The sequence below is a fragment of the Plecotus auritus genome (genome assembly GCF_963455305.1).
Source record: "Plecotus auritus genome assembly, chromosome: 7".
Lineage (NCBI taxonomy): Eukaryota > Metazoa > Chordata > Mammalia > Chiroptera > Vespertilionidae > Plecotus > Plecotus auritus.
This window is the reverse complement of record NC_137774.1, coordinates 70,575,950-70,594,977: the sequence shown is the minus strand read 5'-3', so window position 1 is coordinate 70,594,977 and position 19,028 is coordinate 70,575,950. Positions and strand designations below refer to the sequence as shown.

Here is a 19,028-nt window from a genome sequence, read left to right as displayed (position 1 = left end):
TGAGGAAAAAGAGTTATCTCTATTTTCTCTCAATTTTTATTTCTGTATTACTCCCAAAATTGAGCACCTTTTCATGTTTATTGGTATCTTCTGTAAATACCCTATTTTATCCTCTGTCCATTTTCTAGTGTACTTAATGTATTTTAATGATGGAGATCATAAACATATATTCTCAATTTTCATGTGGTCATACCTGTCAACATCTTCCTCTATACTATAGAGTCTATAGCTATGGCTATGCAGAGACCCAGAATATGAAACTGCTCTCCAATATTCTCCCAGTTCTATTATCCTTGTATTATTGTGCTTAGACCTTTTTTAAAAAAATATATTTTATTGATTTTTACAGAGAGGAAGGGAGAGGGATAGAGAGTTAGAAACATCGATGAGAGAGAAACATCGATCAGCTGCCTCCTGCACACCCCCTACTGGGGATGTGCCCGCAACCAAGGTACATGCCCATGACCGGAATCGAACCTGGGACCCTTCAGTCCGCAGGCCGACGCTCTATCCACTGAGCCAAACCGGTTAGGGCAAGACCTTTTTTTTTTAAAAAAAAAAAAGTTTTTATTGATTTTAGAGAGGAAGGGAGAGGGAGAAACATTGATCAGCTGCCTCCTGCACACTCTCTACTGGGGCATGTGCCTGGACCAGGAATTGAACCTGTGATCTCTCAGTACAGTGGGACGATGCCCAAGTAACCGAGCCACACCAGCCAGGCCTTATGCTTAGATCTTTAATATACCTACAGATATTAAAGATCTAAGCATAAGGCCTGGCTGGTGTGTTTCAGTTACTTTTGTATATGATGTGAGGTTGGGATCAGACTTCATTTTTCTCCAGTATCTATATCCCACCTACTTCCCAATGACTTGAAATGCTGCATTTCTTATATATGATTTCCCACCTGGCTCCAGGTCTGTCCCAGCTCTTCGACCAGGAACTGAGTCACTGGTTTATTGCTGCCCAGATCTGCCTGTTTCCATTATTGTAGCTTTACAAAAGGCTTTGATACCTGGAATGGCCATCCTTCAACCTTGTTCTTTCTCAAAAATGTCTGGACTATCCTCACTCATGTACTCTTCTGGATGACCTTCAGAATTCATTCAGAAGGAAAGAACCGTGTGGATCTTTTTACTGGTACCGAATGAATTCATGTACGAGCAACGGGTTGATCTATGATGCCATCCGACAGCTTTGCCGACCTCAGTCTTTAGATCCAAGAATTTGTCATAATTCTCTGTTTACATGGGGCCTCCTTTATGTTCTTCAATTTTATTTTCTAACTCTCTTTACAAAGGTTTTTCTATTTCTCATGGTTCTTTATAGACATTTTACTTTTTTTAATCCTCACCTGAGGATACGTTTTTCTGATTTTAGAAAGAGGGGAAGGGAGAGATAGAAAGAGAGAGAGAGAAACATGGATGTGAGAGAAAAATGTCAACTGGCTGCTTCCTGTACATGCCCGACTGGGGGTCGAACGTGCAACTATTCAATGCATGGGATGATGGTCCAACCTAGCCACACCAGCCAGGGCTATAGACATTTTCTAGGTCTCATTACTAAGTAGTACGGCTGGACCCTAGTGAGGCAGAGGGGAATGAAAGTCAGATCAGTGTGTACAGAGCTTCAAACTCTAAGTGATGCAGGGCGGGTTATTGAGACTCTTGTTTTGTTTCCTCATTTGTGAAATGGAGACAGAATCTCCTTGGCGTAGGCTTGTTGTGAAAGTCCCTGGCACCTGCTAAGTAGGGTATTAATTCCCTTACTCCCGTTATGTCAGTTCTATGCTGCATATTCTCATGCCTTAACACTTCAGAAATTATAAATGGGTCTTACAATCAATGGCATGTTATAGTTTAATTTGCAGCAATTGTTTTCTTTCTTGGAGATTTCTAAAATAATAGTATATAATTGGTGGTGTTACAGATTCAATGAAATATAACAGTAATGTGTACCTCTTCCTTCTTTGCTAAAGGAATTCACAGTCCAAATGGTGAGAGAGGCATGAAATAGCCAATCCAGGCACTGAGAGTTTGGGGATGCTGTCATCAACTATGCCAACTGCCTTAAGAATCATCTCTAAGCCAGTTTAGCTCAGTCGATAGAGCGTCGCGGAGGGCCCCGGGTTCGATTCCAGCCAAGGCAGGTACTTGGGTTGCAGGCTCCTCCTGGGCCCCGGGGCCCTGTGCAGGAGGCAACCAATCTATGTGTCTCTCTCACATCGATGTTTCTCTCTGTCTTTCCCCCTCTCTTCCACTCCCGCTAAAAATCAATGGAAAAATATCCTCGGGTGAGGATTTAAAAAAAAAAATCATCTCTATCTTATTGCTTAGATAGAGCATTAATGTGTTTCTGAAATGGCAAGATCTTTCCACTGTGAAAACTGTCACAAGCCAGGCCAGTATGGCTCAGTGGTTGAGTGTTGACCTATGAACTAGGAGGTCACGGTTCAATTCCCGGTCAGGGCACATGCACAGGTTGTGTGCTCAATCCCCAGTGCAGTGCATGCAGAAGGCAGCCGATCAATGGTTCTCTCTCATCATTGATGTTTCTCTCTCTCTCCCCTCTCCCTTCCTCTCTAAAGTTTAAAAAAAAAAGTCACAAAACCAAGACTGACAGAACTACCCACTATCCCAGTCTCTTCCCAATTAGCAGCCATAAAGAAAACCAAGTGTCAGGTGCTCACTCCTGCAACAGGTATTGTCAGAAATACGGTGAGGGGGGACCAAAACTCCGGTCACTGACACTTACCGTGGCTGAGCCACACTCAAGTGATGGGGTCCCCGTTAGACACAGCAGGCCTCCCTGAGTCAGTGCTCCACCTAAGGTCACAACAGCACTCAACCCTCTCCAACTCAAGGCTGCCTGATTTTCACACACTCATTGTGCTCATCTGGAAAGGCACCAAAAGGTCTGTCACCCCCAAGAGCAGGGGCCCATTTCAACCAGAACTAGGTGATGCCCAAGATAACCACCATCCTGCCAAAAATAAAGCACCAGAGTGGAAAGGCTGAGTGCACAGCAACTCACACTCTGTCACATGAGAAAAGGGTGTTGGTTTCCAGCCCTCAGAACAAAGACCCATCAGATGCACTCGTTAGACCTTCTCCTGAAAAGATCCTACCGAACTCCCTGTGCTGGGACCGACCCCAGGAGATTTATCAGACATCGTTACGGTCCCAGGGACCTACTACATCTGACTGAGAATTAATGATCCCATTTTTAAAAATAAATATTTTTTATTGATTTCAGAGACAAAGGGAGAGGGGGAGAGAGATAGAAACATCAATGATGAGAGAGAATCATTGATTGGCTGCCTCCTGCACGCTCCCTACTGGAAAATGCCCCACACACTGGGGAGCAAGCCCACAACTGGGCATATGCCTTGACCAGGAATTGAAACATGACCCCCTGGTTCATAGGTTGACGCTCAACCACAGAGCCACACCAGCCAGGCAACCCCATTTTAAATTACTGATTCAGTCAAGGTGGCCTTCAGGTAAAATTCACTAATGTGCAGTTTCTAGTTCACCATTTTTTCCTCCCTTCGCTGTTTATGGAGATTTTGTATGAAGGTGACCTTTGGAGTGATGCCACCTGAATTGGGAGTCAATGATGACCACAGGACGTGGCCACATAGGACTCCGAGCATCTGACATCCCTAGGGCTCCGAGAAGGGAGGGAGGGAACGCCCATGTGAAGAGGCCCACCAGTGAGGAGAGCTCTGCTGCCCGGGGCTGCAGACAGACGGACAGGCAGGCCACCCAGAGTCATGGGCAGTGTGGAGGCTGGTCAGCTCTGGCAAAATCCTACAGAATGACGTGAGGGGCCAAAAGTGTAGTAGGAGCACTAGAGACGACAGGCAAACGTGGAAATGACCCAAACGTCCATCAGTGGAAGTGTGATCCATCCAGACAACTGACCACTATGCAGCTATAAAAAGGAATGAAATTCTGATATCTACTACAGCCTGGGTGAACCTCAACGGCACCATGCTAAATGAACCCAGCCAGACGGGAAAGACCAACTGATGGGAAACGTCCAAAAGAGACCGAAGTATCCACAGGAGGTAGAAGAGTGAGTGCTGCAGGCTGGGGAGGGGCGGGGAGTGACTGCTAACAGGTTTCGCCTTGGAGGTGAAATGTTCTGAAGTTATGTGCTGATGACTGTACAGCTCTGAAATGCTCACAGCCAATGAATACACTGTAAGTGGGTGAATTGTATGGAGTGAAACTCCATCTCAATAAAGCTCTTTTAAAAAAAGCGTAGTGGTTGATCAGAGTCAGGGCTTCCATTCTGGGTTGGACCTGGGTTCGAGTCTTGGCTCTGTCCTTTTATCTCACCCTCCTTAACCTCCGTTTCTTCATCATAAAATATGATGGACTAACGGTGGCTGTGCACATAAAATGCAGGTGCTACTGGAGATAGGTACAGGTGCAGTGGAACCCTGCTCCGCCCTCCCTACATCCTACTTCCCGCCCCTTCCTGGACAGCAATGGCCTCAGACCCCCTCCACGCTCCTGTGGCAGAGCAGAAATGCCAAGCTGGAACCACAGACCCTGACACAGATGCATATGACACCTGCCTGTGCGCTTTTCTGGGGAGGAGGCTTTTATGTATTTATCAATTCCCAAAAGCTCAAGAGAGCATCCTGATCTGAGGTGCCAGTTCTCAGCACATAGGAGCCCTCTCGCCTGAAAGGCAGCCTCCCAGGGCCTGCTCTCCAGGGCCTCCCTCGCCGGGCCTGTAGGGTTGTAGCTTCCGAGGTTGCCAGGCAGAAAGGTGCTACTCCAGGGACCCAGTGTGCATGACTATGTAACAGCCTTGACTCCTGTGCCTTCTAACTCTGACACGTGGCCTTCCCACGGAACACCTGCCTGTAGTAACAGCCAGGCCCTGCCCCTACGGGTGTGAGTACAAACCCCAGGGAGGCAGCCTCTGGGAAAGCAACGTGTAGCCAGTCCTCAAGAGTCACACCCTTCACCTTGGGGTTCCCACGCTTAAAAATCTGAGCTAAAAAAACCATCAGAGATGTGGGCAATGATGCACACCCACAGGCATCCATGACAGCAGTCTTCAGACAGCAAAACTCAGAACCCAGAGAGAACTGACTGGGTAACTTACAGTCACACCAGGAAACAGTTAAAATGTGTAGCCCATTAGAAGCTCAGGGAAATGGCAACGTCATCCACCAAGAAAAGGAGATGTGAGCTGACCACGCACATCCCGTGTGACCTACGGTGCCTGGAAGAGTGCCACCAAGACAGAAAAGACTCATCACGGCGTGGGGGGGGGGGGGGGGGGCCTTTGGTTTTCACTCTCTTCTTGGTAATTTCTGATGTTATCTGACTATAATATGCACGTATCATTTTTCCAAAATTAAAAAATGCCTAAAAACAGAATATGTAGCCCTAACCGGTTTGGCTCAGTGGATAGAGCGTCAGCCTGCGGACTGAAGGGTCCCAGGTTCGATTCCAGTCAAGGGCATGTACCTTGGTTGCGGGCACATCCCCAGGAGGGGGTGTGCAGGAGGCAGCTGATCGATGTTTCTCTCTCATCGATGTTTCTAACTCTCTATCCCTCTCCCTTCCTCTCTGTAAAAAATCAATAAAATATATTAAAAAAAAAACAAAAAACAAAAAACAGAATATGTATGTCATTATCTGAACTATGTAAAGAAGAGTGGAAGGACTTCAAAATACTACTAGTGATTGCCCCAATTAGATTTTCCTGAATATTAATAGCTTTTGTATATTTATAAATATATATTTTTACAATGCTGATAAAAATTCCATTAAAAGTATATATTGATGAAAGTAGACATATTGTTCCTGATCTTAGATGAAAAGATTTCAGTCTTTCACCACTGAGTATGAATATAATATACAATATACACTCAAAAATGCACAAGATGGTAAATTTTATGTGTATTTTACCACAATTTAAAAATTAGCTGAAAAAACTTCCATTTCAGACACAAGGTGGTGCGGGCTGACACCCCAATTAATTATGCTCACAGGTGTCCCCTACCCCAAGATAATCAACATATGAAAACAACCAAGAGGCTACCCCAAAATGAAGAAAGTGACAACCTGCTAGACTGAAAATACCAACTGGACTCTTCCACGCAGCCCCAGGCCTGGCAACAGGTGCAGCTGGAAGGCCGCCAAGTCACTGGGGACCATGCTGACCACATGCAAGTGCTGAGCATGGGAGCCCAGACATGATTTGGGGCGTCAGTGTTAATCAGTGAAGTGACAGCCACAGAAAGACGAGCAATAAAAAGCCTTCAATGAGAGCAGATAATGAAATACAGATCATGGGGTGGAAGGCAGCCCTCAAAGACGCTGGTGGAGCAAGAGCAGTTTCCACCCTAACTTGCCATGTGCACAGTTGAGGCAGCTGCCCCAGTTGCAGATGCTGCTCCTGCCTGAGCAGTGAGGACAGAGCAGCCCTTTCCCTGTGAGCCACTTCAGGGGAGCTGGGTGTGGGGAGAGGACCCACAGAACCACTGCTCCCTGGAAACACAGCCATACTCTGCCCGAAGCCCACCTGCCAGGGGGCTCAGTGGGAGGAAGCGCTGAGCTGCTGTTCCTGAGGTCCTGGAGCTCTTCCCACAGCATGGCTTGGGGGACTACGCTGATTCTCAAGGGCTCTGGACAGATGGTTGGGATTAGGGGTCTTCAGGGGTTGGGGTGGGGTGGGCACACAAACACACGGTCAGGGGCAGGAGGTTTGAACCCCACTGAGAGACTCCCGAGGTGACACTGACTTCCTGCCTGCCTGGCTTCGAAGCATATGGGCAGTCCTTGGGTACCAGCAGCCGCCTGGCAAAACCCAGGTGCTCTATATGCCTGATGGCCACCCTGGGACGGGAGGGAGGACCAGGAGCAAGTCTATATCGAGCGGCCAGCTCTGCACCCACATCAGACGCGGGCGCAGGGAGCTCTGGTGGAGACCGAGGTCTCAGAGTGCAGAGGCGCACTGACCCGCCTGGCCTTTTCCTTTTGGAGGGAGGAGCTGGCAACAGCCTGTACCTCACACACTCCTACAGAGTGGACTGCCTGGGGCGGTGCTTCAGCCTGGTGCTAATTAGCATGGGTGTCTTCCTGGGTGAGAATTGTTCTAAAACTAGGTAGAGACACTATCCGGAGTTTTATGGTGTGTGAATTATATGTGAATAAAATTGTAGAAAGAAGTTCCTAGCTCACAGCTGACAGAGACTTGGCTTTCATCACAAATGAAACCAACAACAGCCCAGGGCCCTAGGGTCACGAGACAGCTTGTGTTTACCTAGCAGGTCGGCCCCTTCGTCCACGTCCCCGATGACCTCGGACCCCGCGGTTGACAGCTCGTGGTACAGGGAGTCAGTGTTGATGCCAAAAGCCTTGTTGACAATCCCCTGGGTCGGGCTGTGAGGAACGCAGAAGGGAATGGCAACATCCATGGGCCAAGGTGACACCCTACACAGGCACTCAAAGCCAACACTGCTTGTGCAGGTGCAGGCGTGGTAGGGGGCAGCAGTCAGTGCCTGACATTCTCCCACTGTGAGAAGCTGTGGGGGCCCCTCAGCAAGGGCAGCGACTCCTGAGGTGAATGCTGAGTTGATGAGGACCCGGCCCTGGGCCAGTGAGTACCTGTTGCCGGTGCGGTCGAGGCGAGGCTCCCGGCCCACGTCCAGCTCTGGGGTGGAGTCGATAATGTCTTGAACATCAGACCACTCATCACTGCTGCCCATGCCTGGGGGACAGAGTGCGACAGGGTCAGGAGGGTGCCTGAAGTTCCCTGCGTTACTCACGGTCGTCCTCTGGCCCCAGGTCTAGAGACCCCTGCTAGACTACCGCCAGGGAGACACCCTCAGGAAAGGGTTTTCCCAGGCTGGTGGCGGGTGGGTGCTGTCCCCCAGAACTGTGCCTCCTTCTCATGATATCATGTGAACAGGACACTGTCCCGATTTTTCTCCCCCTTTTCCCTAGACCTGTGGTCGGCAAACTGCGGCTCGCAAGCCACATGCGGCTCTTTGGCCCCTTGAGTGTGGCTCGTCCACAAAATACCACGGCCTGGGCGAGTCTATTTTGAAGAAGTGGCATTAGAAGAAGTTTAAGTTTAAAAAATTTGGCTCTCAAAAGAAATTTCAATCGTTGTACTATTGATATTTGGTTCTGTCGACTAATGAGTTTGCCGACCACTGTGGCCTAGACGCATCTACTGGATGGCGGTGGTCTACTGTTAGAAGCTGAGCCGAGTTGTATCCTCCAAATTCACACACTGAAGGCCAGCCCTCAGGACCTCAGAAAGTGACTGTATTTAAAGAGTTGATCAAGGTAAGATGGGGCTGTTAGGGTGAGCCCTGCTCTCATCCGACTACGTTCTTCTAAAAAGAGGGGATTAGGATGAAGATACACACAGGGAGAACCATGTACACACACAGGGAGGAGATGGCCTCAGAGGAAATCGGCCCTGCCCACACCCTGATCTCTGACTTCTGGCCTCCGGAACTGGAAATATAAATGTCTATGGTTAGCATGCCCTGTTTGTGGTGTTTATTATGGCGATCCGAGTGGACTAATACATCTTCCAAAACTACAATATGTAGGAGAAAGAGAAATCTCCCTGGATGGATGAGAAGGTAGGAGGGCAGGAGAGCAGGTGGCAAGTGCATGGTGGCTGCGCCCCTGCCCAGCCCAGGGAGTGCCTGGTAGTCACAGTACCTATGCTGACGTTTCGCATCTCCTGCGTGACCTGGACCTCCATGTTGCGGCTGTTGCGCTTTTCCCGAGCCCGCTTGCTGTTCTTGGTGCCAGTGCTGTAATCCCCCAGGGGCTGCAGGCTCTCGTTGAGGGGTGTGACTGCGGCCGAGGGCACGGAGGACGTGGGTGTGTTGGACTTGGTGCCCGTGGTGCTGGGCGTGGCAGCCACTGAGGACTGGCCCGACTCAGACATCTCATCGTGTGGACACTAGGGCCAAACACAGGAAAAGGGGAAGCTCGTTGTGCAGGCCCCCCTCCCCCGCCCCAGGGCTCTGGATGAGGCCCCCTCGCTCAGCTTCTTTGCCACTTGACCATAACAAAACAGCATCCGAACTGGAAGGGACAGGTAGACCCCTGCTCTCCCGTCGGGCCGATTCCTCGTGGCCTAATCACGTGGCTCATCTAGCCAAGGCCTCTGGCTTTCCGGAGGCAGCCACCACCTTACGTAAATGGTTTAAATGGGGGCTTTCTGCTTGCACGCTCCCCGATGATGCTGCATGTGATGGACATGGAGCTACACAGATATGGCAGGCAACCCTTTGCAGCCAGTGGGTGGTCAGAAACAAGTTGCAGCTCAGGGTGGGCGGAGGGCTCTAACGGGGCCAGGGAGGAGGCCTTCTGACCCAGTTCTCACTCTGCTGCTTGGCACTGGCTAGCTCCTGGTCCCACCCACTCCTGTATCCTGCTTCCCACCCTGGCTAGTCAGGAGCTGTGAAGGGGTGCACACCTCCCCAATTCTGGTTGTCATGGCCTCCCAATCAGACACACCAGGGGATATGTAATGCTCAACCTCCACAGCTCAAAGGGACCACAGTCTACTCCAGATATCTATGCAAGTACAAACTGAAATTCCATTTCCACAAAACGGGACACCCCCAAAATGTCCCAGGGGTGAAAAAGACCAGGTAATTAACATCTACAATAGACTGTTAACCTTAAGGATTTCTTGGAGAGAACACATTCCACTTGAATCAATATAGGATGTGGAACAAACACTTCTCCTGCAGTCTTCCCTAATGGGACCATTGGACAATCGCAATAAAAATAGCCCCCACTCATCTGTCGATAACCGAGTCACCCTGAGCAGGTGCCCAGAGCCTCTCTTCAGCCTGTGGGCAGCAGTTCCCCTCGGCCCGTCCCCCCTTTCATGGTGCTGAGAAGGGGCATGGTCTCAGGAGGGCTGAAGCTCCTGGAGTGGGGGTGTGGCTGAGAGGCGGCTCATGGTGCACATCCATTGCCCTACAGTGGCAGGGCACACGTTTTCTCCAGAGGGCACACTTCCAAGGGAATTTCTTAACTGGGGAGGGGCTGATGAAGGGGTGTCCCGCTCGCTCCAAAAAGCTGGATGAATGCTGGGACCCACCTACACTGCCTGTGACCAGGAGCCAGAGCTGGTTGGAGACTTCTGAGATCTATCTTTTCCAGCCAGGCCCAGGGCAGGACACTGCCTCTCCCTGGGACAGCAATTTCCAGCTTCATCTAACAGGCTCCCGAGACTTCTCTACCAGGAATCACAGTTCCAAATCCTCCTCTGGGCAGGGTTTTCTGACCTGGGAGGCCATGTCCCCAGGGGACGCCTGTGATATCTGGCGACACTTGAGGGGGTTAAGTGCTCTTGCATGGAGTGGGTAGAGTCTGGGGGTGCCCCTCCACATCCCACAGAGCACAGGACAGCCCCACAGCCCTGCTAGTTGAGGTGCAGAGGGGAGAAGCTCTACCTGAGGGCTTGTCCCACCCTCCTTAGATGTGCCTCTGTTAATACATTTCAAAAAGGATTCGGGTTCTACAGTTTAGGGTCCAAATGAGAAGGAAAACTCCTTTCCTTTCACAGCACCAACGCACACTGAAAGCTCCTATGATGGCTCCCCAGGCGCTCTGCCCCTCTACACATCAGGGGCACTGGCGTCCTATGGGGAGGGGCACTCTGCTGCCACCAGGTCCCGCGCTAGCACTCGCGAGAATGTTCAGGAGACCAACTGTGGAAATTCCAGGAAGACCAGTGAGGTCAGGTGCAGGAGGCCCCTCTCACAGAACCACACCTTCCAGCCACTTTCCGCATCGGCCACGTTTCCCAGCCTACCTGCGACTCTCAAACTTGTGTCTATGGTTTTTCTGTGGGTCTCCTTGACCCTGGTAATCACTATGGGAAATTCTGCGACAAACCAGGACTCCCCCAAGCTCCCTTAGCTCCTCCGTTACCCTATGGTCCACCACTTACCCATGGGACACTCCCCCTGGCCACCACTTACCTAAAGGCAAACCTCTCAACCTCCTAAACATCAACGTGTAGCAGTGACCTCCAAATGCAAAGACCCAAACTCTTAGCGGTCTTTCCTCACCATGAGTAGCCACAATTGTTTGGTTAAAACACTGAAAATACAGTACATAAAAACAAATAAACAAAACAAAAACAACAACAAAATTAAGAAATTAGAAAAACTTTAAAACCTAGAACATGAAATTAAAAGAACTTAAATAATTGTTTGAAAAAATTAAAAATAAAACACACCTAAGAACTAAAACATAAAACACTGTGATTGATTAAGAGAAAGACTGTGTCAGACAGCATAGGAGGAGAGAGAAAAGGTGTCATGAGAAAAACGCTGGCTCAGACGCGGTAGGAGAAACGGAGCCCAGGAGGCCGGAGTGCAAGGGCCCCGAGGCTTTCTGAGGCCAATGGCTTCTTCAAGAGCTCCCTGGGAAGCCCCAGCTGCAAGCTGAGTGAGAGTGGGAGCAGCTGGCTTACATGGCCAAGTCTGGCCTGAATGGTGGGGATAGCTGGGACCCCACAGCCCCACCCACTGGCAGGATAGCCCCAAACTGGCAGGTGAGCGCCTGGGTCAAATGTCACAGAAACATGCTCACTCCCAGGAGTAAAAGTAGAAGCCAGTGGAGTCACAGCTTGAAGCTGTCTCCTGCAGGCAAGCCAGGCACTCAGAGGTGAGCACAGTCAGCAAGGAGCTACAGAAGGCAGGAAATTTCCAGGACATCTGGGCCCCATGTCCATACCCCAACCCTGCCCAGATACCAAAGCCCGATGCCTCCTGCAGGTGTCTTCCGATAGCCTCTGCAGGAAATTCACCAGCCCCAGGGTCACCTCTCCACACCTGAGGGTGGCATCCTTACCTGGCAAGGGGGTCAATGTCCTGTCCTGCCACAGCCTGCCTTCGCCAGACAGGCTGAGCTCAGACTAAAATGGGCTGCAAGTGACCAGGGACCCTGAACGAGTGATGGGCCATGGGAAGTTCCTGCCCTTAGTTTTCTCAGGGCTCCCCATTCCGGGGTGCATCCCCTGGTTAGCTGTGCACACCCAGGATGTCGGCTTCTCAAACTCAGAGAGCCAGAAGCCATTGGCATGTGCAGGGGTTGAAAACAGCCCAGAGAAGAGAAGCTGCCTCCTGGCCTGTGACTCCTGGTTGCTATGTAAACCTCAGATACCAGAAGCTCAGTGCACTCTGGGCTGGCATCAGGGCTGGCCGCAGATGAGTACTTTGGGGTGTGTTTGGGGGATGGTCGCCAAACTCAGCCCTAACAGATGGGCCACTGTAACTGCAGGGGGGTTGGCCTGGACTAGTAGGTGCCAATACAAGACCATGCCCTCCTGAGCTGGTCCAGTTTCTCCATTGTTGTCACACCTCAGGGAAGGGTCCCACTAACCCAGGAAAAGCTGCAAAGGGTTGTATGCGAAGACTGGACTCCTGAATGGACATGGGGCGACAGAGAGAAGACCCTCACTCCACAGCACGGCTACAAAACCTGGTAGGTGGAGCTGAACTGCAGCTGGCCGAGGTCACTCAGGTGCCAGTGGTCCCCCGAAGGCACGAGCTTGCCCCCCATCTGTGCACGTACCATGCCGTCGGTCAGGGGGAAGACATTCAGAGAGGTGGGGCGCTCCTTCCTGCTGAAATGTGAGGGAGGACAGGAAGCGGACGGTCAGATGGTGGCTCATGAAATGAGAACTGACCACTCTGCACATGCAGATGCCTATCCTGCACAGAGCGGTTCTACATGACACCCCTTGCCTGGCTCAGGGAGAGGCCGCTGTGGGCAGGGTGTGGTCTTCTGGGAAGCCCATCACACCTCCTGCCCCCCCTATCCACAAGCCACTCTTTAATCATAGGCATGTGCACCTTCAGGGGAATCTCTGCTTCACTGTGATCCCATGGAATACTTCCCTGTCCACTGTGACTTACCATGTTTAGTTCTTTTGATTTTAAACAGACATATGCTATGTATACTAAGACACCCCAAAGCAGCGAAGGGCCCTTCAGCATCATGGCCAGCACTGACGGTTCCTGGGAGTGGCAACTGTTACAATGACGGTCTCCTTATGTGGAGCCCAGACTCACAGCATGGTGCCCGTGAGAAAAAAACAACTCTTGCTGCCCCTGTTCCCTGTTACGTGGCCCCTCCCCTACTCCTTTGTCTGTTCATGAGACAAAAAGTGCCTGAACAAAGGACAGAGTAAGAGAGGCCTGCCCTTCTGCTGGGTCACCCCCTCTGCAGTCCCCTGGGCACCTTTCTCTGGCTCGGTGCCTTGTCCCTGTTGTCATGGAGCACTGGCACCGAAAGCTACACTAGGAAACGGGATGTCTGGTAGCCTGCACTTGTAGAGTGAAGCTCAAGGTCACCTGACATGGGCTTGTCCGCGAGAAGACGCTACGTGGGCCTTAGAACCGGTGAGGGCAGAGACCCTCTTCCATGGGAGCTTCAAGTCAGGCACCAGGTGGTGGAGACAAGGCCAGCTCCCGCCCTGCCCCAGGACAGACACACTGCACCCAGGGACTGTCATCCACAGAGCCCATGCTGCTCAGAGCTCTTTAGGTCAAGAATTGCAGTCCCTCAAACCACAGCCTCTCATGCTCAGAGCTCAATCCCCAGAGACGGATGCTGGAGGGGTGGTGGGGGGCTTCCTAAGGGGTCCAAGGAGCTGGGTCCAGAGGCTAGACTATTCTGGAGAGAGATGACGGCTTCCTTGTGGTGCTTGGTGGATACAAGTGAAGAGGGGAGCAGAGCAGCCCCCGCTGACCAGAACTGACTATGGCCGGGTAGACGGCCTCATAAAGTCCAACTCTGGGCAGGGGTCTCTCTGGCTGGGGCCCGCATGCAGGAAGAAACACAGAGCTTGTGAGGCGCATTCTGCTTTGTCCCCTCCATGGCTGGCTCCTATCCTGTTCAGGAAGATGCTGCTTTCTGCAGAGCAGGCTCCCTGGACCTGCTGGGACCTGGCTGTACCACAGGGGCAGGGACAGAACCAGAGGAGCAGGTGCTCCCCAGGGACTGGGCTATCGATGCCTGTGGGAGTCATGCAGAGGGGCACACTCAGGCCTAGGCCTCTCAGGAGGTACTGCACACAGCCCTCCTCACCTGTGACCCAGGAGGCTTTCTCGGACATGTCACTTAAAAGTTGAAAAATCCTAAGGAAGACGTTAAGTTGGGAAGGTTTGAGTCTGCAGATCCATCAAGATCTCAGTGGCCCACAGCTCAGCCCTCACTCTGGCTCTGACACAACCCACAAGGCCTGAGGCACCTGGGAAGGCAGCTTTGGCCACATGCTCAGCACAGCCCTGGAGGGGTGGAGCCAGGTGCGGATGGGCTGCAACTCCCATCTGCTCCCTCAGGGGCTCCCAGCCTGTCCTTTGCCCACTTTTCCTTCTTGGGCCCCTCCTGCTGGCTCTGACCTTGGGTGAAATGTACACAATGGGTCCCTTGGCCCCAGACAAGTTCGATCCTGGCTGTCACCAGATGCTACAGGGTGACAGCAGGGACAGAGTGTGAGCATCTTGCTTTAAAGGACGGGGACACTTGTCCATAACTTGCTTCCACAGCTCTGTGTGCAGACACACACTATATCCAGAGACAGACAGCCACTTTCCCCCGACAGAAATCATCACCAGGAATTCTGTCTGATCATCTCCTTGTTATTCTCCACAGAATCGCAAACGGCTCTACTCTGAGCCAGGTTAGTACTTGCAGCATTGCTGACTGAAGCCAGAGCCCTGTCTGAAGCTTGGCCAGTGTGTCCTCTCATTACATCCTGCAGTGCCCTCAGGAGACGCCTATGCTTGTCCACTTCAGAGGCTTTAGCCCAAGGGGGTCACACTATCTGTGGGTCATAGTCATGCCCCTGGCTCTGGGCCCAGGGCTCTGACACCAGAGCACAGGGTCTCGGCCCCACCCACATGCCAGCCCTGGGCTTTGGATGTGCGGCCCCATCTGTGGATGGGTGGATGTTTGCTGAGTGGAGTCCCGGTACCAGCATCTACTCTGGGGCTGTATCGGGGATCTTGGGCCAATCTGCTGCCTCCTCAGTGTCGTGACCCTATAAACGCCCCCCGTCAGGAGGCTGTGATCTGTAATCGTGCTGCAGAAGTGTTGAGTGGCCCCAGGAACCGCCTGTGCTTATAATTAAGAACCACCAGCGTCTTAATTACAAACTCTCCCAACCCCAAAGGCCCCTAAGCGCCTGGCTCAACAGCGCAAACACTGCACAGGCTTTACCTTTTCCTCCACGACTGACGAGGACTGTGGGACAGCGACAGACACAGGGCCAGCAGACAGCAGTGACAGCACAGAGAGCAAGACAAGAAGACAGTGTTAGAACCTCAGGGAGCTCCAGTTGCACATTTGCTCACACAGAGTACGTGTGCGATGACACAGTCAGGCACCCACTCTACGCTCGAGACAGATGCTGAAACACGCAAACATCTACATACGACAGACACATGACACACAGACACTTGACCCTCAGCATGGATAAAGGCCCCAAACGAAGCCTGTGCAGCAGGTCACATGTAGTCAGCACAGGGCGGTGGGCACGTGTCCTCTCCAGATGGCTCAGCACGCATGTGTACTTGGTATGCAGGGACGGAGCGCATAGCCACACATGCCTATGTCCATGGACTGAACCAGGTGTTTCAAGCACACACTGAGTTTTGTTCTAAAGACACACAATCCAGGAAACCAAGCCACGAGTAAAGGAAAATGCCTGCCTGGGGACAGGGGTGACCAGAGGCTCCCCAGCACTAAGGTGAGCCCTCATGGTGGGAGCTGGAGAGTCTGAATGAAGAACCTGGGTGGACATACACATATGTCCCCAAAAGATGCCGAGTTGTAGCAGGAGAGGCTATACCCCTGAGAAGAGGGATCCAGGGCGATAGGCAGGGCCTTCCCTTAACCTATCAATGCTGCAGCACAGTCACAAAGGCATGTCTGACGACGTGAGCCCCACGAAGGCCGGCAGCCAGCACTGTGACAGAAGGCTCAGGCTTTCTCTATGTCCACCAGTGTTCTTTTTAAAAACACGAGGCGGTGGCTGCCATCCAGGTCTGTTCACCTGGAAACAGGTCCAGGAGCAAAGTCAGACACACACGATGTCCCTCAGAACATCTTGCTCCCAGCAAGTGTCTGGGCCAGGGAGAAGTGGCTGCAGGGAAGGCGGGAGCCCCTACAACTGTTGCGACAACCAACAGTGGGCTGGTGATGAAGCTAAATGCCTCCACCTGGCTGGCCAGGCAACCGGGACACCAATGCACGGCCCCACCCCTCTGCTTCCTGCGCCATGCTTCCCAAACAAGTGCTGTTCAGGCACTCCCCCACAGGAGAACGCCCTTCTCCACAGCGAAGAGACCTCAGCAGGACTGCGACTGGCAGCCCCAGGCACCTTCTTTCTATGGCAGGCATCTCTCTGCCATGGTGGCAACTCTGGCTAGGGAAAGTCTATTAACAGAGAGCGCCAAGGGCTGGAGGTGACAGCGATCAATGGGCACATCTGGGCCCCAGCGATCCCCTTCTAGCGGATCAGATCGAGACAAGGTGTGCAGAAATCTGGACCAGAGCCTCAACCTCCCTTGAACAGCCAGTGGGTCTGTTTTACAAATGAAGGGGTGCCCGCAGGCCACAGCTAGGCGTGGAGAAAGCTCCTGCATGCACTAACCCCACGGGCGTTGCTCTCTACTCTGGGCTCCAAAGGCCCCGCTCGTCCAGAAGTTACAAGCAGCCATGGCCAGGCAGCAGGATCTGAACTGGCCGCATGGACAGAGGAGACCCAAAGACCCGCCTTATGAAACAGGTTTCTTATGAGGGGTTTCTTATGACCAGCCTGGTCTAATTACCTGGGGAGGAGGAGTTCCAACACAACCTTCAAGAGTTGCTGAGGGGCTTCAGAGGGGACTCTGCAAGCCACCCATGCATGTCCAAAAGGACAGTGCCCACCACGGGGCTGGGCTTCTCTAGGGAGGGGATTGCTGGCTTCCCATAACTCTGAGAAGCAAGGAAACTGGAGGGTCAGAGCCACACTCGTCCAGACTCTTCTCAGGGCCATGGGCCACACGACACACTGATAGCAGGTTCCCAGACAAGGCCCTGGCTCCACCACATGGAGACTTCCACAGAAAGCACAGCCCATCCTGCAATCACAGCACCTCTTCCATGCAGAGGAGGCATGAGAGGTCAGATATGGCCCCGGATGATAGCTGGGCCCTCAGGGCCCAGCTGTGGAGTATGGGCAGCTTCTGCTTTAGGCCGAGCCTACATCATCCCAAGGTTCCAAGAATATCTATTTTTGTAGTGACCCTGGAGCCCAGAGTGCTGCCCACTGTGACTTAGGACCATAGATGCTCATGGCCTCTAAGTCCTGAGTTCAGAGGTCACACCTCCGTGGCTCCTAGGAAAAGTGCCCCTTGAAGGCCTATCTTGCATGACCTTCGAGGGGCTCCTGCCTTGCAGAAAGCTGGTGGGAAAATGGCCTGAAGGCTCCAGAATGCTGCAGCTCGGGACTGGCCAGATGCCCAGTGTGCACTGGAGATGCCCCAGCTCAGACTGTCCTGCACAACTGTCTAGCACCATGCTGGGCACAACCTCGATGGCCACCATTCCCAGGCCCCACGAGGCTCGCACACATACTACATACTTCTGTTTTCACATTTGAAGACGCCAATACAGACACAATAGCTGTGCCCACAATGACCCAGAGAGTAACTGAGGACGCCCACAGAGGAAGGACCTAAGTCTACTTGTTTACAGACATAACCCACCAAGGAGGCAGGACAAAAAAACTTCTGTAGCCGATAAGGCCTATATGTGACCTGACTAGGGCTGTAGGCTTTTGCCTGCAGGAACAAGGCGCCACGGCTGGAAATGGACCAATGGCTCAGCACAATTTGTGGGGCCTGGTATTCCCACCTCGGCCCATCCTCCTGACGGCTGGAGACTTGGAACAATGGTACCAAACTCCCTGTCCCAGGTCAACAATTCTGGTCTCTGATGGGCCAACTCCCTCAAGCTGGCAACACCCTGGAGATCTCTGACAATCTGCTCCCTGGAGGGCCATGGTCTGGTTTTATCTGACCACAGGGAACAGAAGACAGAGAAGGAGCTGGGCCTCTGCAGGTCTCTCCCCACTCCCCTAATAAACCAGCACTGAGCTCCTAAGCTCAGACAAGCCAGGGCCTCTGAGTCTGCTGGCACTGGCATTGCTCTGCCCAGCAGCAGGAGTATAGCTCCGCCTGGCAGTCACTGAGGTGTCCCCCAACCCTTTCCCCACCCACATACAGTCAGTTCTCAAGATTCTTAATGGATCAGTTTTAAAGTCACCATGAACACTGAATTAGTGAACACTGAACCATTACTCCCAGAGAAATAGGTGCATATACAGTACACAGCTCACATCTATAATAATCTATAATAATAAAAGCATAATATGCTAATTAGACTGGACATCCTTCCGGACAACCTTCCAGATGAAGCCACGGCGAGGGCCAAGGCAGAGGTTGCCGGAAACCAATCATTGTCCCACTAATAGAAAGACATGGACAGGAAACTGGGAAGGCTGGTCAACAACCTTAAATGTTTTAATCACTCACTGTTTAGTTGAAACATTGTTAGCTGAAGCAGCCTCCACCTCTGTTTCTCCTATGTAAATTTCTGTTATTGGAATTTCCTGCCTAAAGGTTATGGGTGTATCCCATAGTCTCAATAAAAGGGATTGAAAGGCCAGAGCAAGTGGTAGTCCTCCCACTAGAGGTGGGCTCCCGCCTGGCCCCCAATATTCCCCAAATTAATACTTTTCTAGTCTCATTTGTGTGCGGCCTTCTCCAGAACCTGAACCCTGAACCACGCGGGACGTGAAAAGGGGCTCCCACAAGAGGTGGCTGCTGTGGTGGGTGCTGTGGTGGCTGAGGCCCTTGCACAAATTTCGTGCATCGGCCTCTAGTAGATGAGAGTCCTAATTCCTAACTCATCCTGGTAGATTCTATTTGCTTTATTTTTTAAAAA

At 51.8% G+C, this 19,028-nt stretch overlaps 1 protein-coding gene across 13 annotated transcripts in view; it reads right to left on the bottom strand.

Annotated features, from left to right (window-relative positions):
* Positions 1-19,028, bottom strand: part of MAPK8IP3 (mitogen-activated protein kinase 8 interacting protein 3) — a 54,193-nt gene that overhangs the window by 15,109 nt on the left and 20,056 nt on the right. For 3 of the 13 annotated variants that reach the window (XM_080677859.1, XM_080677867.1, XM_080677868.1), the window contains exons 5-9: positions 15,255-15,278; positions 12,510-12,654; positions 8,715-8,961; positions 7,641-7,743; positions 7,297-7,415 (exon numbers count right to left, since the gene is read on the bottom strand). In XM_080677859.1, coding sequence (XP_080533985.1) covers positions 7,297-7,415; positions 7,641-7,743; positions 8,715-8,961; positions 12,510-12,654; positions 15,255-15,278 — 638 coding nt within the window. The remainder of the gene's footprint in view (positions 1-7,296; positions 7,416-7,640; positions 7,744-8,714; positions 8,962-12,509; positions 12,655-15,254; positions 15,279-19,028) is intronic. The other 10 variants (XM_080677869.1, XM_080677861.1, XM_080677862.1 and 7 more) reach the window with 7 other exon arrangements.